The sequence below is a fragment of the Nipponia nippon genome, unplaced genomic scaffold, assembly GCF_047370975.1.
Source record: "Nipponia nippon isolate SJK-2023a ecotype South Korea unplaced genomic scaffold, ASM4737097v1 scaffold_38, whole genome shotgun sequence".
In the NCBI taxonomy this organism is placed as follows: Eukaryota; Metazoa; Chordata; class Aves; order Pelecaniformes; family Threskiornithidae; genus Nipponia; species Nipponia nippon.
This window is the reverse complement of record NW_028262356.1, coordinates 2406412-2425920: the sequence shown is the minus strand read 5'-3', so window position 1 is coordinate 2425920 and position 19509 is coordinate 2406412. Positions and strand designations below refer to the sequence as shown.

The 19509-nt window shown below is 71.0% G+C and overlaps 2 protein-coding genes across 2 annotated transcripts; both read left to right on the top strand.

Annotated features, from left to right (window-relative positions):
* Nucleotides 1–8: 8 nt before the first annotated feature.
* LOC148053722 (uncharacterized) lies at nucleotides 9–4752 on the top strand. The gene is made up of 3 exons (XM_087772955.1): nucleotides 9–1410; nucleotides 4234–4367; nucleotides 4462–4752. Exons 1-3 carry the CDS (start codon nucleotides 585–587, stop codon nucleotides 4750–4752), a joined length of 1251 nt encoding a protein of 416 aa, XP_087629081.1. The 5' UTR covers nucleotides 9–584.
* An 89-nt stretch (nucleotides 4753–4841) lies between these two features.
* LOC104009624 (uncharacterized) lies at nucleotides 4842–19431 on the top strand. The gene is given in 13 exon segments (XM_087772954.1): nucleotides 4842–4855; nucleotides 6483–6558; nucleotides 6636–6754; nucleotides 7646–7733; nucleotides 9202–9350; nucleotides 10090–10174; nucleotides 11391–11512; nucleotides 13029–13178; nucleotides 13535–13660; nucleotides 13662–17911; nucleotides 18628–19025; nucleotides 19167–19254; nucleotides 19394–19431. Coding segments are annotated over 13 exon segments (5703 nt in total).
* The last annotated feature ends 78 nt before the right edge of the window (nucleotides 19432–19509 follow it).

Here is a 19509-nt window from a genome sequence, read left to right as displayed (position 1 = left end):
CCCCGTGTGGGCGCCGCCATTGTTCCGGGAGGGAGGGGGAGGGAGCGCGGGGTCCGCCGAGGGGGGGAGGGGCGCTGCGGGGGGGGCCCCCGCGGGGCGTGGGCGTGGCCGCGGGTGGGGGGGGTGTTCCCCGTGCCTGGGCACGTGACACTCGCGTGCCCTGGGTGGACATGTGTGTCGCCACGCGTGGACACGTGACACTCGTGTGTCACCACGTGTCAGCCGTATGTGCCCACGCGTGTCACCGGGTGCGGACGGGTGTCACCCGTGTGTCACCGTGTGTCACCCTGTGTGCCCACGCGTGTCACCGTGTGTCACCCATGTGTCACCCGTGTGTCACCGTGTGTCACCGTGTGTGCCCACGCGTGTCACTGTGTGTCACCGTGTGTCACCCTGTGTGCCCACGCGTGTCACCGTGTGTCACCCATGTGTCACCCGTGTGTCACCGTGTGTCACCGTGTGTGCCCACGCGTGTCACTGTGTGTCACCATGTGTCACCCATGTGTCACCGTGTGTCACCCTGTGTGCCCACGCGTGTCACCGTGTGTCACCGTGTGTGTCCATGTGTGTGACTGCGTGTGGACATGTGTCACCCATCTGTCACTGTGTGTCACCCGTGTGTCGCCGTGTGTCACCGTGTGTCCACGCATGTCACCGTGTGTGGACGGGTGTCACCCGTGTGTCACTGTGTACCCCTGTGTGTCACCGTGTGTGTCCACATGTGTCACCGCGCGTGGACAGGTGTCACCCGTGTGTCACTGTGTGTCACCCGTGTGCCCATGCGTGTCACCGTGTGTCACCACGTGTGCACATGTGTCACCCGTGTGTCACCGTGTGTCCACGCGTGCCACCGTGTGTGGACGTGTGTCACTGTGTGTCACGCGTGTCACTGTGTATGGACATGCATCACCCGTGTGTCACCGTGTGTCACCCACGTGTCACCCACGTGTCACCCATGTGTCCCTGTGTGCCCAGAGTGTCACCGTGCGTGGACGTGTGTCACCAGCGTGTCACCTGTGTGTGTCACCGTTTGTCACCGTACGTGGACACGGGTGTCACCCGTGTGTCCCTGTGTGTCACCGTACGTGGACATGGGTGTCACCGTGCGCGGACACGTGTCACCCGTGCGTCGCCGTGTGTCACTCTGTGGACACGTGTGTCACTCGCGTGTCCCCGTGTCTCCACGCGTGTCACCCATGTGTGTCCACGGGTGTCACCGGCTGTGGACGCGTGTCACTTGTGTGTCCACAGGTGTGTCCACGGGCGTCACCATGCCTGGACGCGCGTCACCCGCGTGTCGCCGTGCCTGGACGCGTGTCACCCGCGTGCCCGCCTCCTGGAGGCCGCCCAAGTGGCCGTGGGCCACCGAGGTGGCACCGGCGTCCTGGGCCGCGTCACCCGCGGCCAGAGGTGGCCCCCGTGTCCCCCCGTGTCCCCCCGTGTCCCCTCCACGGCCACCTCCTTGTCCCCCCCCATGTCACCACGTCCCCCCAGTGTCCCCCCAATGTCCCCCCATGTCCCCTCGTGTCCCCCCCCGTGTCCCCTTGTCCCCTCCCGTGTCCCCCAATGTCCCCCCGTGTCCCCCCATGTCCCCACGTCCCCCCGTGTCCCCTCTCTGTCCCCCCACGTCCCCCAATGTCCCCCCCATGGCCACCTCCTTGTCCCCCCGTGTCCCCTTGTCCCCCCATGTCCCCCCCATGTCCCCCCGTGTCCCCCCCATGTCCCCCCCGTGTCCCCCCCCGTGTCCCCCCCGTGTCCCCATGTCCCCCCTCACCCCCCAATGTCCCCCCGTGTCCCCCCCGTGTCCCCCCCGTGTCCCCCCGTGTCCCCTTGTGTCCCCCCGTGTCCCCCCCCATCCCCCCGTGCCCCCCCGCCCCGCCCCCCGTGGTACCCAGCCCCGTCTCCATGGCAACCCCCTGCATCCCGCGCCCCGCCCCGCGCCGGGAGGCCGGCACCGCCGCTGACTGACAGCCCCAACCACCAATAGGAGCCGGCGGACGGCGGGGCGGGGCCGGGGGGGGGGCGGGGGGGGGGGGGGGGCAGCAGCGCTCCCGCACGATCGCGCCGGCGGCTCCGCGGCCGCCTCCGCCGCCCCGACCCCCCCGGGCGCCCCCCATTGCCCCCCCCCCATTTACTGCCCCCCCCCATTTACTGCCCCCCCATTGCCCCCCCACCCCACTCACTGCCCCCCCTTCCCCCCATCCTCCCTCCCGCCCCCCCCCCCATTGTCCCCCCCACCCCCCCCATTGCCCCCCTCCCCCCAGCCCCGGGATGCCCCCCGCGCCCCCCCCCCGCCCCGCCGCCCCCCCCCCCCGGGCCCCCCCCCCCGCCCCCCGTTAAGGGCCCCCGCGGGGGTCGGGATGCGGCGGCCGGGGCCCCCCCCCCTCCTGCCGCCCGCCGCCGCCGCCGCCGCCGCCGCCATGGCCTCGCTCGGGCCCCACGGCGTCCTGGGGGCCCCCCCGCCCCGCGGTGAGTCCGTCTGTCCGTCCGTCCATCCGTCCGTCCGTCCATCCATCACCCCGTCCGTCCATCACCCCATCCATCCAGCCCCGCATCCGTCATCCCCGTGCCCAGCCACCTCCACGTCCGTCTGTCCGTCCCTCTGCCCATCCGTCACCACGTCCGTCTGTCCGTCCAGCCAGCCAGCCCCGTGCCCAGCCACCTCCACGTCCGTCTGTCCGTCCCTCTGCCCAGCCACCTCCACGTCCGTCTGTCCGTCCCTGTGCCCATCCGTCACCATGTCTGTCTGTCCATCCATCACCACATCCATCCGTCCATCCAGCCATCCCTGTGCCCAGCCACCTCCATGTCCGTCTGTCCGTTCCTGTGTCCATCCATCACCACATCCGTCTGTCCATCCGTCCATCCAGCCATCCTCATGCCCAGCCACCTCCGCGTCCGTCTGTCCGTCCCTGTGCCCATCCGTCACCACATCTGTCTGTCCGTCCGTCCATCCCTGTGCCCAGCCATCTCCATGTCCGTCTGTCTGTCCGTCCAGCCAGCCCCGTGCCCAGCCACCTCCGCATCCTTCCCCGTGTCCGTCTGTCCCCGTGCCCCTCCATCTCCGTGCCTGTCCACCCCCATGCCCATCCGTCCCCACGTCCGTCTGTCCGTCCATCCGTCCCCGCGTCCATCCGTCCCCACATCCGTCCCTCCAGCCCCATGTCCGTCTGTCCCCTCATCCCTCTGTCCCCATGTCTGTCCATCCCCGCATCCCTCTGTCCCCGCATCCCTCCGTCCCTCTGTCCCCCCGTCCCTCTGTCCTCCCCCCCCGCCTCTGCCATCTCATCCCCAGCCCCCACCGTCCCCACCCCCCCTTGTCCCCCCCCCCAGCCCCCCCTTGTCCCCCTCCCTCTGCTCCTGTCCCCTCCCCGGTGTCCCTGCCCCCCCCCCCCCCCCCCCCGTTCCCCCCCCCGTGTCCCTGTCCCCCCCCGGTGTCCCCACCCCCCATCCCTCCATCCCCCATTGTCCCCAGCCTCCCGTTGTCCCCAGCCCCTGTCCCCCCCCCCCCGGCCCCCCCAACCCCCCCGTGTCCCCCCCCCGTTGTCCCCAGCCCCCCCCCCATTGTCCCCAGCCCCCGGCCCTCCCTGTCCCCAGCCCCCCATTGTCCCCCCCATTGTCCCCACCCCCCCCATCCCCCGGCTGGGAAAGGGGGAGGGGCGGGGGGACCCCAGGCGCCCGGCCCCCCCCCCCCGCGCCCCTGGGCCAGGCCCGGCCCCCCGGGGGGGGGGGGCTGGACCCCCCTCCCCCTCCGGGCCTTGGCTGGATGGAAATGGCTGAGGGGGCCCCCCACCCTTGGGACCCCCCGGACCCCCCACCCCCGGGACCCCCCACCCTTGGGACCCCCCCGGACCCCCCCCCCCACCCCCGGGACCCCCAGAACCCCCATCCCCGGGACCCCCCACCCATGGGACTCCCCACCCTTGGGACCCCCCTCAACCCCGGGACCCCCCACCCATAGGTCCCCCCTGGACCCCCCCCCACCCATGGGACCCCCCACCCCCAGGACACCCCCCCATAGGTCCACCCCCCAGATCCCCCCCACCCTAGAGCCCCCCACCCATGGGACCCCCCCCCAGAACCCCTCCCCATAGGTCCCCCTTGGAGCCCCCCCCGGGACCCCCCCACCCCTGGGGACCCCCCCACGGGACCCCCCCCCCATAGGTCCACCCCCCCAGATCCCCCCCCCCTTGGGACCCCCCCCAAACCCCGCTGCCCCCTCCCTCCCCCCAGGGAGCCTCCCCCCGGGGCGGGGGCCGCTGCCCCCCCCCTACGCCGTGGTGCTCATCTCCTGCTCGGGGCTGGTGGCCTTCGTCCTCCTCCTCCTCACCTGCCTCTGCTGCAAGCGGGGCGACGTCGGCTTCAAGGTGAGGCCCCCCCCCCCCCAAAAAAAAAAACCTGCTGGGGGATGGGGGAGGGGTAGGGTCACCCCTTGGTGACCTCTGACCCCCCCCCCCCCAGGAGTTCGAGAACCCCGAGGGGGAGGAAGACTCCGGGGAGTTCACGCCGCCGGCGGAGGAGACCTCGTCCTCCCCCTCCCTGCCCGACGTCTACGTCCTGCCCTTGGGTGAGGTGGGGGGGCCCGGCCCCCCGCCCCCCCCCCCCGGTAAGGGAGGGGGTGGGGGGCACCCAATGGGTGCTCGTTGGGCTTCGAGGGGGGTTCTAGGTCACTCAACGGGGGATTTGGAGGGGGCGAGGGGGGGTTCTAGGTCACCCAACGGGGGATTTGGGGTGGGTGAAGGGGGGTTCTAGGTCACCCAATGGCTTGGGGGGGCCCTATGGGGGCTCAGAGGCACCCCCCCAGATACTGGTGGGGTTCAAGGGGGGTTCTAGGTCACCCAATGGGTGCTTTGGGGTGGGTGAAGGGGGGTTCTAGGTCACCCAATGGCTGGGGGGACCCTGTGGATCACCTGATGGCTTGGGGGGCCCTGGGGGGCTCAGAGGCACCCCACAAGCACTGGGGGGGGGCTATGGGTGTTCTAGATCACCCAATGGGTGCTTCAGGGTGGTTCAAGGGGGGGGGGTTCTAGGTCACCCAACAGCTCGGGGGACCCTAGGGGTGCTCTAGAGCCCCCACCACCCCTGGGTGGCCCCCCCATGAGCTCTTTGTCTCCCTTGGGTGCTCTGGGTGGCACTTTGGGGGGGGGGGGGCACCCAGCATTTGGGGGGGGGGGCCACCCTGGGGTGACACGAAACTGGGGCAGGCGCCGGCGGCCCAGAAACGTCAGCGGGTGCTGATCAAAGGGGCGACGCGCGGCGGCGCCGAGACGCCGGCGGCTGAGATTGGGGGGGGGCCCCCCCAAAAAACGCCCATCATGGGGGGGGGCGGGGGCTGAGCCCCCCCAATCGATCCTGCCCCAGCTTTTGGGGGGGCTGGGTGCCCCCCGTGGGTCCTGCCCCATTGCGGGGGGGGGCTGATGGACCCAGGGCAGCACCCTGGGGGGGGCAGAGTTGGGGTCCCCCCTGCACCCCAAAACCTCTCCTTGTACCCCCAAAAAACCCTGTACCCCAACCCCCCGCACCCCAACCCCTCCCCGTACCCCAAAACCCCCGTACTCCAACCCCCCCTTGCACCCCAACCCCCTCGCTGTACCCCAAACCCTCCCCGAACCCCAAATCCTCCCCCCGCACCCCAACCCCCCTGCACCCCAAAACACCCCGTACCCCACCCCTCCCCGCACCCCACCCCCCGCACCCCCCCGTACCCCAAACCCTCCCTGTACCCCACCCCCCACACCCCAAATCCCCCCACCCCCCAATCTCCCCATATCCCACGCCACTGCACCCCAAATCCCCCCTGTACCCCTCCCCACCCCCCAACCCCCCCATATCCCACCCCAAACCCCCCAATCCCCCCGCACCCCACCCCACCCCAACCCCCCATATCCCATCCCCCGCACCCCCAAATCTCCCCCGCCCCAACCCCCCATATCCCCCCCAAACCCCCAACCCCCCCGCCCCAACCCCCCATATCCCCCCGCTCCCCAACCCCCCATATCCCACCCCCCGCCCCCCAACCCCCCCATATCCCCCCAAACCCCCAAATCCCCCCGCACCCCACCCCGCCCCCAACCCCCCATATCCCCCCCAAACCCCCCCGCCCCCAACCCCCCATACCCCCCCAAACCCCCAACCCCCCCGTACCCCACCCCGCCCCCAACCCCCCATGTCCCCCCCAAACCCCCAAACCCCCCCGCCCCCAACCCCCCATACCCCCCCAAACCCCCCAACCCCCCGTACCCCACCCCGCCCCCAACCCCCCATGTCCCCCCCCCAAACCCCAAACCCCCCCCGCCCCCAACCCCCCATACCCCCCCCAAACCCCCCCAACCCCCCGTACCCCACCCCGCCCCCAACCCCCCATATCCCATCCCCCGCACCCCCAACCCCCCATACCCCCCCCCAAACCCCCAAACCCCCCCACCCCCCAACCCCCCATATCCCCCCCCAAACCCCCAACCCCCCGTACCCCCCCATTTCAGCCCCCCGAAGCCCCCGGCGCTGAGCCGCCAGCACCTGAGCTACCTGCAGGAGATCGGCACCGGCTGGTTCGGGAAGGTGAGGGGGGGCCGGGGGGGCCGGGGGGGCGGGGGGTGGGGCACCCCTGACCCCCCCCCCGCTCCCCGCCCCCCCAGGTGATCCTGGGGGAGCTCTTGGGGGACCCCAGCCCCGCGCAGGTGGTGGTGAAGGAGCTTCGGGCCGGCGCCGGGGCCCCCGAGCAGCGGCGCTTCTTGGCCGAAGCTCAGCCCTATCGGTAACGGGGGGGGGCACCCGGGGGGGGGCACCCGGGGGGGGGGCAGGGGTCTGGAGGGGGCAGCCATGGGGCTGGGGGGGGCAGCCAGGGGTCCAGGGGGGCACCCGGGGGGGGGGGGGGGGGCAGGGGGGGCCCCCGGGGGGGGGGGGGGGGCAGGGGTCTGGGGGGGCAGCCATGGGGCTGGGGGGGGCAGCCAGGGGTCCAGGGGGGGCACCCGGGGGGGGGGGGCACCCGGGGGGAGGGCAGGGGTCTGGAGGGGGCAGCCATGGGGCTGGGGGCGGGCAGCCAGGGGTCCAGGGGGGCACCCGGGGGGGGGGGGGCACCCAGGGGTGGGGGGCACACGGGGGGGGCACCCGGGGGGGGGGCACCCGGGGGGGGGGCAGGGGTCTGGAGGGGGCAGCCATGGGGCTGGGGGCGGGCAGCCAGGGGTCCAGGGGGGCACCCGGGGGGGGGGGCACCCGGGGGGGGGGGGCAGGGGTCTGGAGGGGGCAGCCATGGGGCTGGGGGGGCAGCCAGGGGTCCAGGGGGGCACCCGGGGGGGGGGCACCCAGGGGTGGGGGGCACACGGGGGGGGGCACCCGGGGGGGGGCACCCGGGGGGGGGGGGGCAGGGGTCTGGAGGGGGCAGCCATGGGGCTGGGGGCGGGCAGCCAGGGGTCCGGGGGGCACCCATGGGTCTGGGGGGTCCCAGGGGTCCAGGGGGCACCCAGGGGTCCAGAGGGGGCTCCCATGGGTCTGGGGGGCTCTCAAGAGTCTGGGGGGCACCCAGGGGTGCAGGGGGCGCATCCAGGGGTCTTGGGGGGGCACCCATGGGTCTGGGGGGGGGGGGCACCCAGGGGCCTGGGGGCTTTGGGGGGGGGGGTGTAATGGGAGCCCCCCCAATCGCCTGCAGGAGCCTCCAGCACCCCAACCTGCTGCAGTGCCTGGGGCTGTGCGGGGAGAGCGGGCCCCTGCTGCTGGTGATGGAGTACTGCCAGCTGGTGCGCGCACCGCGCTGCACGGGGGTGCACGGGGGTGCACGGGGGTGTGCACGGGGGTGCACGGGGGTTTGCACGGGGGTGCACGGGGGTTTGCACCGGGATTTGCATGGGGGGTTGCACGGGGGTTTGCACGGGGGGGCACGGGGGTTGCACGGGGGTTTGCATGGGGGGTTGCACGGGGGTTTGCATGGGGGTTTGCACAGCGCTGCACGGGGGTTTGCACAGGGGTGCACGGGGGGTTGCACGGGGGTTTGCACCGGGGTGCACGGGGGTTTGCACCGGGGTTTGCATAGGGGTTTGCACAGCGCTGCACGGGGGTTTGCACGGGGGTTTGCACCGGGGTGCACGGGGGGTTGCACTGGGGTGCACGGGGGTTTGCATGGGGGTTTGCACAGGGATGCACGGGGGTTTGCACGGGGGTTTGCACCGGGGTGCACGGGGGGTTGCACCGGGGTGCATGGGGGTTTGCACGGGGGTTTGCACGGCGCTGCGCATCGGGGTGCACGGGGGTTTGCACGGGGGTTTGCATGGGGGCTGCACAGGGCGGTACACAGGGGGTGCACGGGGGCTTGCACGGGGGGTTTGCACGGGGGCTACACAGGGGGTGCATGGGGGCTGCACAGGGGGTTTGCACGGGGGTGCACGGGGGTTTGCACGGGGGTTTGCATGGGGGCTGCACAGGGCGGTACACAGGGGGTGCACGGGGGCTTGCACGGGGGGTTTGCACGGGGGCTACACAGGGGGTGCATGGGGGCTGCACAGGGGGTTTGCACGGGGGTGCACGGGGGTTTGCACGGGGGTTTGCACAGGGGCTGCACAGGGAGGTACACAGGGGGTGCACGGGGGTTTGCACGGGGGCTGCACAGGGGGTTTGCACGAGGGAGCTTGCATGGGGGGGTTGCATAGAGGGTTTGCACGGGGGGTTGCACGGGGGTGCACGGAGGTACACGGGGGGTTTGCATGAGGGGGCTTGCACAGGTGGGCTGTGCACAGGGGGTTTGCACGAGGGGGTTTGCACGAGGGGGTCTGCACAGGTGGGCTGCGCACAGGGGGTTTGCACGGGGGGGTGGACGGGGCGGGTGGACGAGGGGGGTCCCGGGGGGGGATTGCATGAGGGGTTTTGCACAGGTGGGCTGTGCACGGGGGGTTTGCACGAGGGGGTTTGCACGAGGGGGTTTGCACAGGTGGGCTGTGCACGGGGGGTTGCACAAGGGGGCTTTGCACAAGGGGGCTGGCCCGAGGGGTTTGCATGAGGGGGTTGTGCATGGGGGGGGTTGCACGAGGGGTTTGCACAGGCGGGTTGTGCAGGGGGGATTTGCACGAGGGGCTCGCACGAGGGGTTTGTGGGGGGATTTGCACGAGGGGTTTGCACGGGGTGGGGGGTGTTGCACGAGGGGCTTTGCCCCCTTCCCCGTTGCCCCCCCGGCGCCCTCAATGACCCCGTGTCCCCCCCTGTCCCCCCCCCCAGGGGGACCTGAAGCGGTACCTGCGGGCGCAGCGGGGGGCCGGGGGGGGGACGCCGGAGCTGCCCCCCCGCGACGTGGCCACGCTGCAGCGGCTGGCGCTCGAGGTCACCCTGGGGCTGCGGCACCTTCACCGCCACGGCTTCGTCCACAGGTACCGCCCCGGCCCCTTGGGTGGGGGGCACCCGCAGCCCTGGGTCCCCTTGGGTGGGGGGCACCCAGAGCCCTGGGTCCCTTTGGGTGGGGGGTACCTGCAGCCCTGGGTCCCTTTGGGGAGGGGTCCCTGGGTCCCCTTGGGTGGGGGCACCCAGACCCCTGGGTCCCTTTGGGGAGGGGTCCCTGGGTCCCCTTGGTGGGGGGCACCCAGACCCCTGGGTCCCTTTGGGGAGGGGTCCCTGGGTCCCCTTGGGTGGGGGCACCCGGAGCCCTGGGTCCCTTTGGGGAGGGGTCCCTGGGTCCCCTTGGGTGGGGGCACCCAGACCCCTGGGTCCCTTTGGGGAGGGGTCCCTGGGTCCCCTTGGGGTAGGGGGCACCCGGAGCCCTGGGTCCCCTTGGGTGGGGGGCACCCAGCCCCCTGGGTCCCCTTGGGGTGGGAGAAGAGGGGATCCGGATGCCTGGGTCCCCTCGCACAGAGGGGAGGGGGCTTGGGGGGGTCCCCAAGGGGGTGGGGGGGGTCCCACCCAAACACCGGGGCCCCCCCTGGGGTGGGGTCCCCCCCCCAGATACCCGGGTCCCCCGGGGTAGGGTCCCCCCTGGCCGCTTGGGTCCCCCCCCCCCGGATCCTGGGTGCCCTGGGAGCGGGGGTCCCCCCCGGGTGCCCCCAGGGGTGGGGGGTCCCGTGTGTCCCCCCCCCCCGTCCCCCCCCCGGGCCGGGGGCTGAGCGGGTCCCGCAGCGACCTGGCCCTGCGCAACTGCCTGCTGACCTCGGAGCTGACGGTGCGGCTGGGGGACTACGGGCTGGCCCACAGCAACTACCGGGTGGGTGGCACCTGCGGGGACAGAGGGGACACGGGGGTGGGGGGACGGGGGTGGGGACAGGGATGGGGACAAGGAGCAGCTGGGATGGGGACAGGGACAATGGGGACGCGGGGATGGGGACAGGGATGGGGACAGCCAGGATGGGGACAAGGAGCAGCTGGGATGGGGACAGGGACAATGGGGACGCGGGGATGGGGACAGGGATGAGGGGACACGGGGACAGGGATGGGGACAGCCGGGATAGGGACAGCCAGGATGGGGACAGGGATGAGGGGGACACAGGGATGGGGGGACACGGGGATGGGGACAGCCAGGATGGGGGGACATGGGGATGGGGACAAGGAGCAGCTGGGATGGGGACAGGGGGACACGGGGATGACCAGGATGGGGACAGGGATGAGGAGACACGGGGATGAGGGGACACGGGGATGGGGACAGGGATGGGGACGGGGATGGGAACAGCCAGGATGGGGGACATGAGGATGGGGACAAGGAGCAGCTGGGATGGGGACAGGGGGACACGGGGATGACCAGGATGGGGACAGGGACAAGGGGACATGGGGATGAGGGGACACGGGGATGGGGACAGCCAGGATGGGGACAAGGAGCAGCTGGGATGGGGACAGGGGGACACGGGGCTGACCAGGATGGGGACAGGGATGAGGGGACACGGGGACAGGGATGGGGACAGCCGGGATGGGGACAGCCAGGATGGGGACAGGGATGAGGGGGACACAGGGATGGGGGGACACGGGGATGGGGACAGCCAGGATGGGGGGACATGGGGATGGGAACAAGGAGCAGCTGGGATGGGGACAGGGACAATGGGGACACGAGGACGACCAGGATGGGGACAGGGATGGGGACAGCCAGGATGGGGGGACATGGGGATGGGGACAAGGACGAGCTGGGATGGGGACAATGGGGACATGAGGATGACCAGGATGGGGACAGGGATGGGGACCAGCAGGGAGGGGACGCAGGGACCGGCTGGGTTGGGGACAGGGACCAGCCAGGACGGGGTGACATCGCCGGAGCCCCACCAGGCCAGACCCCGGGGCCTGGGGACATGGCGGGGACAGGGACCCACCGGGATGGGGCCAGGAGCCTCGGGACCAGTTGGGGACAGAATGGGGAGCTGCTGGGATGGGCGGGGCCAGGCTGGGGCCAGGGGTGGGGACAATGGGTGACAGACACCCCCCCCCCCCCCCCCCAGGAGGACTACTACGTGACCCCCGAGCGGCTGTGGGTCCCCCTGCGCTGGGTGGCCCCCGAGCTGCTGGCCGAGACCCGGGGGACACTCGCGGTGGCAGAGCAGAGCAAGGAGAGCAACGTCTGGTGAGTCGGGGACACCGGGGACACGGGGTGACACGGGGGACACTGGGTGACACCACGGACACCGGGGACACCGTGGACATGGGGGACACAAGGGACACGGGGGACACCGGGTGACGCCACAGACACCGGGGACACCGTGGACATGGGGGACACCAGGGACATGGGGGACACCGGGTGACGCCACGGACACTGGGGGACATCGGGGACACCCCCAGCCCAGTGGCGCGGTGTGGCGGTGTCACCCTGTCCCAGTGCTGGGGTGTCCTGGCGGGGTGGGGTGACGGGGTGCTGGCGTCACCATGTTGGGGTGTCATGGTGTTGGGATGTCACGGTGTTGGGATGTCAACGGCGTGACAGTGTTGGGGGGGGTGACGGTGTCCTGGTGTGACGGTGTTGGGGTGTAACAACGTCCTGCTGTCACGGTGTTGGGGGTGCAACAGTGTCCTGGTGTCACAGTGTTGGGATGTGACGGTGTGGGGGTGTGACAGCGTCCTGTTTTCATGGTGTTGGGGTGTGACGGTGTTGGAAGGTCCCAGTGTCATGGTGTTGGGGTGTGATGGTGTCCTCTCGTCATGGTGTTGGGGTGCAACAGCATTGGGATGTCAGGGTGTTGGGGTGTCACAGTGTTGGAAGATCCCCGTGTGGTGGTGTTGGAGTATGACGGTGTTGGAAGGTCCCGGTGTCACCGTGCTGGGCTGTGACAGTGTCGAGGTGTGATGGTGTCCTGGTATCACGGTGTTGGGGTGTGATGGTGTTGGGAGGTCCCGGTGACAGGGTGTTGGGGTGCCACGGTGCCCACCTGCGATGGCGTTAGGCTGTCCCGATGTCGCGGTGTCCCGTTGTACCCTGCAACAGCCGCACGGTGCCCAGGTGGGTCGGTGTTGCGATGCTGTGGTGCCGGATGGGACGGTGCCCAGCGCGATGGTGTCCCTGGCACGAGGGTGTTGCGGTGGCACGGTACCCAGTGTGATGGTCCCTGCTGTCATGACATTGTGCCACAGCACCTGACGCGGTCGTGCCAGGTGTCACGGTGTTGCAATGCCACGGCACCCAGCACGATGGTCGCTGGCATGACGGTGACAAGCGTCACGCTGTTGCGATGCTGCGGTACCAAACACGCTGGTGCCAGGTGTCACGGTGTTGTGATGGTCCCTGGCGTGATGGTGACAAATGTCATGTTGTTGTGACACCGCAATACCCAGCACGATGGTCACTGGTGTGATGGTGACAAGCGTCACGGTGTTGCGATGCCAAACCCAGCACGACGGTCCCTGGTGTGACGGTGACAAATGTCATGTTGTTGTGACACCGTGATACCCAGCACGACGGTCGCTGGTGTGATGGTAACAAGTGTCACGGTGTTGCGATGCTGCGGTACCTGGTGTCACGGTGTTGCGATGCCACCGTACCCAGCGTGACGGTCCCCGCTGTCCCTGTGCCGCAGCATGGCCAGGTGCCGGTGCCCGGCGTGGCGGTGTCCGCGGTGACAGTGCCGGTGTCACGGTGTCCCCGTCAGGTCGCTGGGGGTGACGCTGTGGGAGCTGTTCGAGTTGGGGGTCCAGCCCTACCGGCACCTCTCGGACCAGGAGCTCCTCGGCCGCCTGATGCACCGGCGCCCGCTGGCCCTCGGCCGCCCCCGCCTCCGCCTGCCCCACGCCGACAGCTGGTGAGTGGGGGGACACGGGGACGACACGGGGACCCCCAGCCACACCCACGCACCGCCTGTGTCCTCCCATCTGTCCCTGTCCCCCCGTGGTGATGGGTGCCCATCCCTGGGGTGTCCCCGTCCCTGTCCCCACCCCTGGGGGGGGTCCCTGTCCCTGGGGGTGTCCCCATCCCGGGGGTGTCCTCATCCCTGTCCCCATTCCTGTCCCTGTCCTGGGGGTGTCCCCACCCCTGGGGGGTCCCCACCCCAGGGTGTCCCTGTCCTTGTCCCCCTCCCTGTCGCTGGGGTGTCCCTGTGTCCCCCCCCCCCCGGGGCGTCCCCGCCCCCATACCCACTTTGGGGGGTCCCGCCCGCAGGTTCGGGGTGCTGCAGTCCTGCTGGCGCCCGCCCCCCCAGCGCCCCTCCCTGGAAGAGCTGCACCGCCGGCTGAGCACCCTCCTGCGGGGTCCCCCCGGGGGGTCCCCGCCCCCGGCCCCCCCCCCGGCCCCCCTCCGCCTTCCCCCTCCTCGACGCCTTCCCCGGCCCCGACCCCGAGGACGTCCTTACCGTCACCCAGAGCAGTCGGGGACGCCTGGCCTTCGAGTGTCTTTGGGAACGAGCCCGGGGGGGTCGTACCGGGGGGGTACCCCCACCCCAAAATCGTCTCGGTAACTTGGGGACCCCCGGGGTGCTGCCGGTGCTGGGCGCCCGCAGCCCCTCGGGGACCAGCGAGTACTACATCCGCCTGGAGGAACACGAAGGCGGGGGGGACACGGCGGGGACGGTGGCCCCCTCCGGTCCCCCCGTTGTCCCCAACCGTCGTGGGGGGCTCAATCCTTTTCGGGGGGTGCAGGAGACGGCGCTGATGGGGGGGGCCGGGGAGGGGTGGGGGGAGCGCAGCTCGGCGGGGAGCACGGCCGGCAGCGGGGGGAGCAGCCCCCGGCGTCCCCTGGCTTGTCCCCTCTGCCGGGGGGACGAGGAGGGGGACGATGGGGACGCCCCCCCGCCCCCCTGTACCTGCGCCCTGGCCCGCGCCGAGGTGGTGCGGGGGTGGCGGGAACGGGGGGCCCCCCTGCGCCCCCGCTGTGACAGCGCCGGGGACGACTCGTCCCTGCGGGCCGAGAGGGGCTCCTTGGTGGAGTGTCCGGCGGCCAGCGAGGTCACCGAAGCCACCGAGGCCACCGGTCACCCCGGGATTTGGGGGCCGGAGGGGCGGGGGGTGGCGGTGGGGAGGGATGAGGTGGCACCGTGGGGACAAGAGAGGTCGTCGATGACCAGAGAGGTGGCACCTGGGGCGCAAGGGACGTCCCCTTTGGCACTGGAGGTGGCCCCGTGGGGACGAGAGAGGCCACCGTTGACCCAAGAGAGGCCACCGTTGACAAGAGAGGTGGCACCTGGGGCGCAAGGGACGTCCCCTTTGGCACTGGAGGTGGCCCCGTGGGGACAAGAGAGGCCACCGTTGACGCAAGGGACGTCCCCTTTGGCGTTGGAGATGGCCCCGTGGGGACAGGAAAGGTCTTCGTTGACGCAAGAGAGGCCACCGTTGACAAGAGAGGTGGCACCTGGGGCACAAGGGACGTCCCCTTTGGCACTGGAGGTGGCCCCGTGGGGACGAGAGGGGCCACCGTTGACCCAAGAGAGGCCACCGTTGACGCAAGGGACGTCCCCTTTGGTGCTGGAGATGGCTCCGTGGGGACAAGAGAGGCCACCGTTGATGCAAGAGAGGCCACCGTTGACACGAGAGGTGGCACCTGGGGCACAAGGGACGTCCCCTTTGGAACTGGAGGTGGCCCCATGGGGACGAGAGAGGCCACCATTGACACAAGAGAGGCCACCGTTGACGCAAGGGACGTCCCCTTTGGCGTTGGAGATGGCCCCGTGGGGACAAGAGAGGCCACCGTTGACACAAGAGAGGCCACTGTTGACACGAGAGAGGCCACCGTTGACACGAGAGGTGGCACCTGGGGCACAAGGGACGTCCCCTTTGGAACTAGAGGTGGCCCCATGGGGACAACAGAGGTCTTCATTGACCCAAGAGAGGCCATCGTTGATGCAAGGGACCTCCCCTTTGGCACTGGAGGTGGCCCCGTGGGGACGAGAGGGGCCACCGTTGACGCAAGAGAGGCCACCGTTGACGCAAGGGACGTCCCCTTTGGCGTTGGAGATGGCCCCGTGGGGCCAAGAGACGCCACCGTTGACCAGAGAGGTGGCACCTGGGGCACAAGGGACGTCCCCTTTGGCACTGGAGATGACCCCATGGGGCCAAGAGAGGCCACCACTGCCCCCAGAGATGGCAGCGCTGACACGAGTGACGGCGCCATGGGGCCAAGAGATGCCACCGCTGACACGAGAGGTGGCAGCTGGGGCACAAGGGACGTCCCCTTCGGCACCCCAGATGGTCCCGTGGGGACAAGGAATGTCACCTTTGGCACCAGAAACGGTGCCTGGGACACAAGGGACGTCCCCTTTGGCACCAGAGGTGCCCCCATGGGGACAAGAAAGGCCACCGCTGACGGGAGAGGTGGCACCCTCGGCACCAGAGACGTCCCCGTGGGGACAAGAGAGGTCACCTTTGAGAGGAGAGACGGTGCCCAGGACGCAAGGGACGTCCCCTTTGGCAGCAGAGGTGGCCCCGTGGGGTCAAGAGATGTCACCTTCGGCACGAGGGACGTCCCCTTTGGCAGCAGAGACGTCCCCATGGGCACGAGAGACATCCCCTACACGAGAGACGTCCCCCGGGGCACAAGGGACGTCCCCTTGGGCGTACGAAATGTCCCCTTTGGCACGAGAGACGGTGCCCGGGGGACAGGGGACGTCCCCTGTGGCACCAGAGATGTCCCCGTGGACACGAGAGACGGCAGCTACCCCAGGAGAGATGGCACCTGGGGCACAAGGGACGTCCCCTTTGGCCCCAGAGACGTCCCCGTGGACACGAGAGGCGTCCCCTTTGTCACAAGAGATGTCCCCTTCGTCACCAGGGACGTCCCCTTGGACAGACGTGACGGCGCCAGGGGCATGTTGGACAGATGCGATGGCACCCGGGGCACCGGGGACGTCCCCGTGGACACAAGGGACAGCGCCCGGGGCGCCAGGGACGTCCCCGAGGGAGGGTTTTCCCCAGGGGGGTCCTTGGGGACCCCCGCCAGGGTCCCCCTTCCCGGGCGCCGGCGTCCCCGTGGCCGTGGCCGTGCCACCACTGGCCGCGCTGGCCGAGGGTCCCGAGGAGGAGAAGGTGGCCCTGGTGGCCGGGGTTCTCGGGGACCCCCTCGGGGACACCCCCGCGGTCACCCCCCGGCCGGCCGGGGCCACCCAGGGCGGCACCCCAAGGGGGGGCGCGGGGAGGTGCCACGGGACGTCCCCAAAGGGGTCTCCAGAGGTGTCCCCAAAGGGGGGGGCAGAGGGGCGCCAAGGGACGTCCCCGAAGGGGTCTCCAGAGATGTCCCCAAAGCGGGCCCCAGGGACGTCCCCAAAGGGGTCCCCAAGGAGATGCCAAGAGATGTCCCCAAAGGGGGCCCCAGGGACGTCCCCAAAGGGGTCCCCGGAGAGGTGCCAAGAGACGACGCCCCCTCGGAGCTGCCCAATGGCCTCCTCGGGGCGGTGCCCAGATGGGGACCCGCAGCGCTGTCCCAAGAGGTCCCCGGAGAAGTGTCCCAAGAGGTCCCCAAAAGGGTCCCCAAGGAGGTGCCCGGAGATGTCCCCAAAGGCGCCCCTGGAGAAGGTCCCCAAGGGGTCCCCAAGGAGGTGCTCGGCAAAGTCCCCAGCGGGGTCCCCGGGCAAGGGGCCCCCCAGGTCCCCGAAGGCGTCCCCGAGGAGATGCCAAGAGATGTCCCCAAAAGGGTCCCCGAGGAGATGCCAAGAGATGTCCTCGAGGGGTTCCCCAAGGAGATGTTCAGAGATGTCCCCAAAGGCGTCCCCAAAGAGATGCCAAGAGATGTCCCCAAGGAAAAACCAAGAGATGGCCTCCAGGGGGTCCCCAAGGAGACGCCAAGAGATGTCCCCAAGGAAACGCCAAGAGATGTCCCCAAAGGCGTCCCCAAGGAGATGCCAAGAGATGTCCCCAAGGAGATGCCAAGAGATGTCCCCAAAGGCGTCCCCAAGGAGATGCCAAGAGATGTCCCCAAGGAGATGCCAAGAGATGTCCCCAAGGAGATGCCAAGAGACGTCCCCGAGGAGACGCCAAGAGATGTCCCCAAGGAAACGCCAAGAAACGTCCCCGAAGGCGTCCCCAAGGAGGTGCCAAGAGACGTCCCCACAGGGGACCCAGACGACGTCCCCAAGAGGGTCCCCAGCCAAACCCCCGGGGGAGCCATCCCCAAAGGGACCCCCCGAGGCGTCCCCGTCCCCAAGGGCGTCCCCGTCCTCGCCGGGCCAGCGCCCCGGGGACAGCGGCTACGAGACGGAGACGTCACCGTCCCCCGCGGCAGGGGGCGGTGGCGGTGGCACCACCGGGGCGGCGGTGACCCCGGGGACCCCCGCGTCCCGACGCGGGCAGGGGGACAGGGATGGGGACGTCCCCGGGGCCACCGCCGAGGGGGGGTTCGTGGTCCAGGTGTGCCAGGAGCGGCTGCAGGTCACCCTGCGCGAGGACGTCACCCGAAATCTGCTGGCGCCTCGGGGACAGGACGGGCGCCCCGAGGCCCCGGGGCGGGGGGCGGCCGGCGGAGGGCGGGACAACGACAACGGCGGCGGCGGCACCGTCGTCCCCGCGGCCACCCCGGTCCCCGCCGTCCCCCCCAGCAGCGCCGACATCCGAGGTGGGTGAGGGACGGGGGTGGGGGGCAAGGAGGAGGGGGTTGGGGGGGTCCTGCTGTGGTGCATTGTGGGAAGGGGGGCACCTTCCCACCCCCTGCTTTTGACTCTGTCTCTCTTTCTCTGCCCCGTTGCCCCGCTCACCTGCCCCACGGCCCCTCTCTGCCCCCCAACCTGCCCCATTGCCCCTCCTTGACCCCCCAATCTTGCCCCACTCTGCCCCCCTCACCTGCCCCATTGCCCCTGTCTGCCCCCCAACCTGCCCCATTGCCCCTCTCTGCCCCCCAACCTGCTCCCCCACCCCCTCTAACCCCCCTAACCTGCCCCCCACTCTGCCCCATTGCCCCTCCCTGCCCCCTAACCTGCCCCACTGCCCCTCAACCTGCCCTATTGCCCCCCTAACCTGCCTCCCACCCTGCCCCATTGCCCCCTCTGCCCCCCCGCCCCCCAACCTGCCCCATTGCCCCTCTCTGCCCCCCCAACCTGCCCCCCACTCTGCCCCATTGCCCCTCCCTGCCCCCTAACCTGCCCTATTGCCCCCCTAACCTGCCTCCCACCCTGCCCCATTGCCCCCTCTGCCCCCCTAACCTGCCCCACTGCCCCCTAACCTGCCCCACTGCCCCCCAACCCGCCCCCCATTCTGCCCCACTGCCCCTCTCTGCCCCCCCAACCTGCCCCACTGCCCCCCATTCTGCCCCACTGCCCCTCTCTGCCCCCCCAGCGAAGGCCTCCCGCCTCTCTCTCCCCCTGCCCCCCCTGGCCCTGCGGCCTTTCCCCCGCCGCGGCCCCCGGGCCCAGCGCTGGGACAGGGCCGAGGGGCGGGGGCCGCCGGAGGAGGAGGAGGAGGAGGAGGAGGAAGAGGAGGAGGAGGAAGAGGAGGAGGAGGAAGGGGACGAGGAGGAGGAGGACGAGGCCGAGGAGGCGGCGGCGGGCGGCGGCGGCCCGGCGGTGCCGATCGTGGTGACGCGTTGGGACGGGCGCGGCCTCCGGGGCCTCCTCAAGTCCCCCCGGGGCGCGGCGGAAGCGGAAGCGGCGGAAGCGGAAGCGGAAGCGGCGCTGGCGCGCAAGCGCAAGATGGTGTCCTTCTTCGATGACGTCACCGTCTACCTCTTCGACCAGGTGGGGCGGGGGGGGGAAGGCGCTGATTGGCGGAGGGGAGGCGGGAGGCACCGCCCACGGGGGGGCGGAGTCAAAGGGCAGGGGCGGGGGCAAGGGGAAGGGGGCGTGGCCGCGGTTGAAAGGCCCCGCCCCCCGGCGCAGGAGACGCCCACCAACGAGTTGAGCTGCCAGAGCGCCGCCGAGGGGCAGGAGGCGGAACCCGACGCTTTTGCGCCCCCTGACGGAATCGGTGGGTGCCGCCGGCGGCGGGAGGACCCGGGGGGGGGGCGGGGGGTCCTGGGCTCAAGGGGGGCTCAGCCCCATATTGGGGGGTCCCTGCCCCGTAGCAGGGGGTCCTGAGCACTGGGGGGTGTGTCTCTGCCCCATAGCGGGGGGTCCTGGGTCTTGGGGGGTCTCTGCCCCATAGCGGGGGTCCTGGGTCTTGGGGGGGGTCTCTGCCCCATAGCGGGGGGTGCTGGGTCTTGGGGGAGGGTCTCTGCCCCGT